An 8,634-nucleotide genomic window follows, 5' to 3' on the forward strand; every position below is an offset into this window, starting at 1 on the left:
AACAATTATCATCTTTCTTACCTCACAAGTAATTCATACATCCAGCTATATAAACAATTATCATCTTTCTTACTACACAGTAATTCATACATTCAACTATATAAACAATTCTCATCTTTCTTCCAAACAAACAGTCTTCACTCAGTCTTCTGTAAATGATTGTTCCTCATCTACAGGTAATTCTTACAACTCGAACACTACTGATGTACACTTGGTTCCACGTAAGCTATAACCTGTAATCGTTTTATCGCAAAGCTTTCCCAAAGAAAGTTTCTGTGTAGTAAATTGTGGTTCTTACAATTGCCAGGCCACACCTATTTATCACTTAAGTTGACTATTTTTTGTAAAGAGCATGGTAAAAACCAAAATGAATTAGAACTATCTTTGTTTATTATATACTATCCAAAGTACCTGGTTTTACTCAGATTATTAGTGATATTTTACTGGTTGACTGTGTTTGTGTCTGTATTTTGAACGTATTTTAGATATTTCTATTTTGATTTTTTACACTTTTTTATTTTATTTATGACTGAACTCTTAATGCAGAATCATCAATATTTTTCCACTGTTTTGTTTGCAGCCTTTTCCTAACTTAATTCAATTCAAGGCTTTGACAGCAATAATATTAATTTTAACTTTTACATTCTGTTTCTTCTTATTTTCTCTTTTCCACTAATACAGATGGGAAATAATTTCAACTTTATATTCTAGATTTTTGGCGTAGCCGGCCCTGAGGTCTGCATCACTTCTGATGCCATTTCCTGAGTTTAATAAAATAGAATGTAAAATTTACATATTCAAATTTTATAAAATAAACTTTATTTTCCGAGTGTTCATGTACAATCCAAGGCCAGTAGGTTGAGGATTGTATGAATGAGAGGAAAATTAAAAATGTTAAACTCTCTCATCTTTTCATGTGACAAAATGTTTTAACTGTTTTGTTTGATGTCATTTCTCAAACTCTATTTATTTAAACCTTTTCTAGTATTCTAATGGTCTATTCCATGGGTTCTGGGAGATCCTGTTGCCTTTGACTGGCTAGAAATGTTTGACCCCATATCCTATTGAATTTTGTTCATTTTTGGTAAAATATGTCCATTTTTTTCCACATTTTTTGCCAATTTTGTTCTTTTTCAACAGTAGAAAACCTCCACATATTGTTCATTCAGTAAGTGAGAAATAGTAAAAAATATGATACTTTTCTATAGACCTCAGGAAGCAGAATTATGAGACTTAATGACAAAAAACAGGACAAAATGTTTTGAGTCAAAAAACCATGGTGAATGGATGAAAGTCTAAAGGTAGACCAACAGCTTTAGTGAACAGACAGGAAGAAAGTCAATTAATATGGGAAAGGAAAGGCTATGCTAGGGGAGACACCCTGAGCTGAAGCAAGGGACTGGACAAAAGCCATGCGAGGAGGAGGAGGTTGGGGATGTCGGGATGAATGACATCCAATTCCAGTAGTCCGAGGAGTGACCAGGACAGAGATAGGGCAGGGCTGTTGCTCCAGTAAGGGCCAGAGCAGAGGGAATCTGCCTGAGTTGGCCAATTCAGAGCAAAAAGCAGAGCACAACAAGGAATGGTCTAGATAAGGGAAAAGACTCTGGAGAGAAGTGTGATTGGAGGGTAAGCATATAGGTGAAGACCCCTCAAACTGGACTGAAAGCATCAACTCTCAGAGCCAATGGGTATGGAACCAGAGACAGACCAAAAGGAAGGAACGTTGGTGATCCAGAGAGTAGCAAACACATCTATATGAGGTGTTACCAGGTAAGAAAACACCCACCAAAATACCCATGGAGGAAGAGACCACTTCAAGAGGAGAACCTGGCTAGATCAATATAACTGCTCAGCCACCAGATTCATGACGCTGGGAACATGAAACACTAAGATTGCCATGTTGTGGTCATAAGCCCAGTAAAGAAGAATCAGAGTTGGAAATCACAAAGATCTGGATAAGATTCCCCTTTGCCAGGTGATAAAGCTCACAACAGTGGAATAGATAGAATGAACCATAACCACCCACCTCTTCAGGAGCAGGAGGAAATGATACAGAGCCCAACGAACTGCCAAAAGTTCCAGGAAAAAGTGTCAAAAGTGGAAAGTAGCCACCTCAACAGACCACTGACCAGAAATCTTTTGGGAATAGAGGAAAAACCCCCAACTCACTAATGAAACATCGGGAAACAGGTGAGACTAGACGAGGTGGAGGAATTGGAACCCCCACCATGGTCAGTACCCCTTCAAGCCACCAAGCAAGGTCAGTACTGAACCCATAGGGGAGGGGAAAGGAATGGTCCAAGGGATTGTGGGAGGAGGTCCATTGGTTGAGAAGTGTCCACTGAAGGGAACATATATGAGTTTGACTCAAGGGAATGAGAGCTTCCAAGGAAGTCCACATCTCCAAAAGTGATAGAACACCTCATACAGTGAGAAAAGGAGAAGGTATGGTTATTAAGACTACTCCCTCCATATCCCTGAGCCAAAGTAGAGAAGGCTGGGTCCAATGAGGGTGGGAATTGAAGAAAAAACACCAATCGAACAAGATATTGGGTGGGGGTAAAAATGGTTATCTCCAACTTGAACAGAAAAACTCCACCCGATTAGCTTCCCAAAGAAGTAAGCAGGCATGATAGACCAACTTTGTACAGGAAGAAGCAAGCAGGAGCCAATTGTCTATGAAAAAGACAGCCCAAAGACCCAATAAGTGAATACGACAGGCAAATGAGCTTACCACTCGACAAAACACACAGAGCCAAAAATTAAGGACCAAATGGCACCATCTGGAACTGAAAGACATGACCCTTGTGGATGAACCAAAGAAAACAATGAGACACTGGAGCAGTAGGAATATGAAGAAAAGCATCCATCATGACAAGTTGGTCAACCAGAGTCCTGGAGGAAATCCCTAAAGAGAGAGGTAGGACTTCATGGTGAAGGGAGGTGGCATCCAGATGAGAGTTCAACTGGTACAGGTCTAAGACGGGTCTCCAATCTCCTGGCTTATGAGGGACAACAATTTGACAGGAGTAAAACCTCTGTTGAGTGGATACCAACCATTCAACAGCCCCTGTGTGTCGTAGGGGTGGAACATACAAGACATGATGATTGGGAGAAGTACAATCCCAAGGAGGAGGGAAGGAGAAAAGGTAAATGGATGGGGGGAGGGGGGAGCAGAACTGAAGGCAGAATCCTTCAGACAGAAATAGAACCCACAGAATGGTTATGAAGTGTAGAGAAAAAGACACATAAAGGAAGTAAACATACTGGGAGAAAGTATACATTACTAATGAACTAACAAAACCTAGAAATTGGTAGAATCTACCAAGTACAGAATAATAATGAAATTGCAAAATCATGAAATTTGACCTAAAACAAAAAATAATAAGCAATGCCTAAAGGAGCTTACTAAATAAAGACACTAAAATATTGAACTTAGAAGTCCATTTAAAGAACCGTTTAGACAAAGGAAAACCTATCCTGAATAACATAAGGAGGAAAAGGCACCCTGTTAACAATGTATTTTTTTTTGGACTAGTAGTAAAGACAAAAAGAAACTTATAACAAATGTAGCAGATGTTACAATTACCTAAAGAGTAACCAATGTGCAAAACCTGCACTTATATTGAAAAACTAAAGAAAAACAAGGAATAATCAAACTCCAATCATAAAGGTAAACTAAAGTAACGTAGATGGTAAAAGAATTATAAAAAATCTAACTCACCAAATACTGATCCAAGAAAACTTGAAAGACCTAAATTATCATGCGAGAAAAATAGGGCTAACTGTGCAAGCTCACATAAACAGCAAAACATTGGAATGCCTACTGGGAGTGAGTAAGACACTTTGAAAATCTTAATACAGATCTCCTGAGAAAAAGAACAATACCTAACCAAGGAGATTACACGGAGGCACGGTAACAAGTGGAAGATGCTGTATAAAGAATTTTCCACTCAGTAGGTATAACCTTTTTTCAGAAAAAAAAATCGTGAATGGAAGAAATCATCAGCTGAATGAAAAACAAAAACTCCCCGTGAACTACAGCCTGTAAAAACAAGAACTCCCCGTGAACTACAGCCTGGACTTTCCCAGCAGACATTGTCGACTCCAAGACATAGAGATGTGTGCAGAACCACTATCTACATTTGGTGGGAAATTCAACAACTGCCATATTAAATACTGAAGCCTATATGAATAAAGTAGAAAATTGAAAAACAGAAGTATTTCTGAAACAATGGAAGTTGAAACTTGAAGTAGAAACTGATAGAAATGTGTGATCAAGCACAATCAAATGTCTGTAGTCACATGGAAAGTGAGTGAAAACACATGTCTGGACACTGGAATGCCAATCAAGTAAGTGAGGTTTGTTCTAGAATAGTAGAGGGAGCTAGCTGCACCAGTATAGATGGCACAACATGATTGTTGGAGAATGATCACATGATCAGTACATCTTCAAAAGGAAAATGGTATAAATTGATGGGTATAACAGACAGGTGCACCTTTAGTACGAACTTTTAGCAATGCTAATAAGGCAGACCAGGATCAAGATAGCTCTGGGTGAGAAGAGGTAAGACCATTTTGGAATGACATCTCTGTCTTTTTTAAAGACTTGTGCAACTCATTATGAATGAAAAATCTGCCAGTTATGCCTCAAGATTTTCTTGTTTCATTTTCATTTTGCAATTAATGTATTTCAATTAATTTTTTTGCATAACATTATTTTAGTTGTTTCCATTCAATTAGTTTGACATACTGTATTTAAAATGACTAATGTTCTATACTAGGTTACATATGAAGTGCTAAACAACTTGTAACCTATTCTTTAGATATATATCCAGCAGCAGGGTTGTACATTTCACCAAAACTTTACAACTGCTTGCTATTCATAGTTTTGTATCAAGCTAATATGATTGCCCTAGAAGTCATAACAGATGATTAACATTTCAGTGCAACAGTAAATAGGTATTAAAAACAGACTTAGTTAAAAATTAATCATGTATAGTCAATTAGTAATAAATAAAGTCCAATATGTATGTTAATTTTAAAACTACAAGTATAGGGAAGGTAATATTTTATAAGAAAATTGAAGAACAAATTAATTATTCAAATGTTGAACTAGATACATAACACCATTATTTACTTTCTTTGTAAATTGTTTGCACAGAGTAAAATTATGTAATTGTACTCAACTCATGGAATTGCATGCCAAACACAAGATTTTGCTGGAAAATGTGGTCACTTGCAATTGCAAAATTCTCAGATGACTGATTTCAGTATCATCTTATATCTTCAGTATTAATTTAATAAAAAATAATTGTTATTCTAGAACTCCTATCTATTAAATTTTTATGCTTAAAATTTTCCATGTGATATGTTATATAACTATAAACTATATTTTATATTACAAAAATAAAAATAATAAATTAAGTTAATTTTATAAATAATTAAAAAAACGAGGCAAATACAAGATTTGTTAGCTTTAGTTTTGATGTTAAGCACATAACTACGCAATGGGCTATCTGTGCTGTGCCCACCACAGTAATGAAACCCAATTTGTAGTACTAAAAGCCTTCAGACTTACCAATTAGCAAATATAAGAAGTGCAAGTTGTGTTTCTGAAACACCTATGTCCCCATTTTGACTTTGAAAAGTTAATTAGGACTAGAACTTTGTATGATATACATCTTGTACAAGTTTAGCAACATGATTAGGCTACAAGATTAGGATGGATGGATAGTGGCATAAAAAAAATCTCATATTGTGTTTATTATATAAGTTTAAAGCTATAAGTATTTCAATCTATAATACAATTTTTTTTAATCAACTATAATCTCATATTGTGTTTATTATATAAGTTTAAAGCTATAAGTATTTCAATCTATAATACAATTTTTTTTTTTATCAACTATAATCTCATATTCATATAAGTTTTTCTTTTTGTGGGTTGAAAATGAACACCCTCCTTAAAAAGAGCAGGTTAATATTCATAATCTTTATTTGCCAAAAGAAAATACAGAATTTTGAATAGCTTATCCATCTGTCAGAATATACTAGATGTGGATCAATAACATTAACAATATCTAACACCATTAAGTCATTATCTATTTACATGGCCAAGACTCTATGGCTGTCATCATGCGCAGCTTAAACATGACCTATAGTACAGACGTTGTTTGATTTATTGATTTCTCAGCACGCATGTCTTTTAATGTGTTCTTCCTACACTTCCACTTATATCAACTTCTTGTTTAAAAGCCTATGATTTTTTTTTTATATACATATAAAATTGTTAATTAAAATATTTGTTGGTAATTAAAGAATATTTTTCACTGCTATATTTTTAGTACTTCTTATAAAACTCAAATTTCTATAAAGACTGATGTAAATTCAAATTTCTACCTTATGAATCATTTTAATTTCTACAGAGGTCATCATTATAAGTTTTTTTTGCAATAGGAAACAGTATTGTCTTTGTTTTTTAAGATTCAAATGAAGTTATTTTCAGTGAATTACATATTAATTATCACACACTATGGGAAGTATTAGTTCATTTAGTAATAAGTATTCTATATGCCCTTAACAATTCTATACTCTTTTCTCATCTTTATTGAATAATGCTTGATCATGCAGAACTGCTCAGTATGTTGATGAAATGTTTTTAAAATGCATGTATAAGTGTAATATCAAATTAAACCTGAAAATGTTATGTTTAATAATTTATTAATAATCAAGGTCAACATACATTGTTTATTTTCATTAACAAAAATTCTGTAGTTTTAATAAGTAGTCTTGTGAAAATTTGTAGGGAGAAATCTAAAGAGCAGTACTGATTGTATTTTCAACATATTACAGGTTTCACGTAATGTTGTGGATTTAAAGAGTCGCATTAAATTAAAGGTCTTAAATAATGTCTTTAAGAAAAAATTAAAGTTTGAAATAGGAATGTTGGGGGGTAAATATAACCAATTAATAAGTCACACAATTAATTGATTAGAAAGTTGCACTAGTCACTCTGCTCTATCAACATACAAACTTAACACCTTTGATAAACGGTGTACGAGTACTTCCGATAATTTAATGCAAATCTGAGAATTTCTTAAGTAATGTCAATTTTCTGTAGCAGTTTTCATTATACAAAATATTTCCATTGTGCACAATACCAAATGCAAGTTTTTGGAACAGCAAATAAAGTTTATAAGTTAACTATCAATTCACAATGTTACATTTTCTTATAAAATCTTTCATTCAAACTATAATACACCATACTGAATACTTAACAGATAACTGGCCTCATATACTGCCAATTTTCGTTTTTTTACTGTGAACATAGTAATAAAAATACCTCGTTTAATAACATCTTACTGGTTTATCTGAACACACTGAGTTTGTAGCATTGTAAAGATGGTTAACGTGGGCTAATATAAACTTCCTCGGGAACATTTATGGCACAACCAGATACAGAATATAGGTTTTTTCATGTAGTAGTGACACCTTTCAGTAATGAGGAAAAATAGACAAATGAAATAAGACAGTCGGCCCTACATAGTTATCTTTTATGACCCACTTAGCAAACTTTTAATAAAATTTCATCACTTTTTAAATAACGTCTACAAAATTAATTACAAACACTTATATACTGCCTACCTGTGTATCTACCTGCTAGAGATAGAACAGCCATCTCACTACCTGGGACTTGAGACCCATACTGATAAGCAAGCTCTGCCCCAGCTGCTACCTTTGATGTAACTGACTGAAGATAATGAAGAACAGCTATCCCTGAGCCATTGACAACATCAATGTTGCCCAAGGTAAGTGATGCTGTATAATCATGACCTTTGAAATCAGCTGATAGCTGTGATGCCAAATAGCGTGAATCTTGTATCTGGGAGAACAAAAATTAAGTGGTTGATAACTTTTGCAAAATACAAGAAAATCTTCATATCTTTATTAAATTTTTTGTAACGGGTGTAATATTAAATAACTTAACATTTTAGGAAACTATTTTGTAGTAAATATGAACAATATTATGTTTGAGTTCATTAACTACCTTAATCCTTCTCCAAAATATATATCACTATATATTCTGCCTTCTTAGTAAACACTTAAACAGTTAAAAGAATGTACCAACAGATTATTTTCTTCCAGAATAATATAGCTGTATTGACCTTTTCTGTTATTGTAGACTTGTTTATTGTTAACATAAACACTTAAAACTTGAAATACTGGCTTGTTGAAACTAAGCCTTGCATTGTTTATGATCGAGAATCAACACTGTAATTGTTGATTGGAAACAGATGTAGGTTTACAGTCCAAAATGGCATGAAATATTCTGATTAATTAAGATTTAGAAAAAATCATATAATTGTACATTTGCTGTCATAAATACTTGAAATAATTTTAACATTTGTATAATAACTTTAACCCATACAACTTTTTTAATTTTTTCTACACAGCTTTTGGGTTGCAGCGACTAGTTTCATAATCTATTCTGACCAAAATACCTGAAATCTTGTTTGAGAAAAACATTTTTATCTTCAGTAAGTTTGTGTTGTAAACCATAAAGTTAATTTCTCAAAATACTGACTAAATAGTTGTAAATTAATCCTATTCTTTAATTAAAATTCATTTATT

General features: G+C 33.6%; 1 protein-coding gene across 1 annotated transcript in view; it reads right to left on the reverse strand.

Moving 5' to 3' along the window:
* Positions 1–92: 92 nt before the first annotated feature.
* Positions 93–8,634, reverse strand: part of LOC106473151 (mitochondrial import receptor subunit TOM40 homolog 1-like) — an 18,877-nt gene continuing 10,335 nt past the window's right edge. The window contains exons 4-5 of the mRNA XM_013933831.2: positions 7,648–7,885; positions 93–115 (exon numbers count right to left, since the gene is read on the reverse strand). Coding sequence (XP_013789285.1) covers positions 93–115; positions 7,648–7,885 — 261 coding nt within the window. The remainder of the gene's footprint in view (positions 116–7,647; positions 7,886–8,634) is intronic.

The sequence above is a fragment of the Limulus polyphemus genome, unplaced genomic scaffold, assembly GCF_000517525.1.
Source record: "Limulus polyphemus unplaced genomic scaffold, Limulus_polyphemus-2.1.2 Scaffold5931, whole genome shotgun sequence".
NCBI lineage: Eukaryota > Metazoa > Arthropoda > Merostomata > Xiphosura > Limulidae > Limulus > Limulus polyphemus.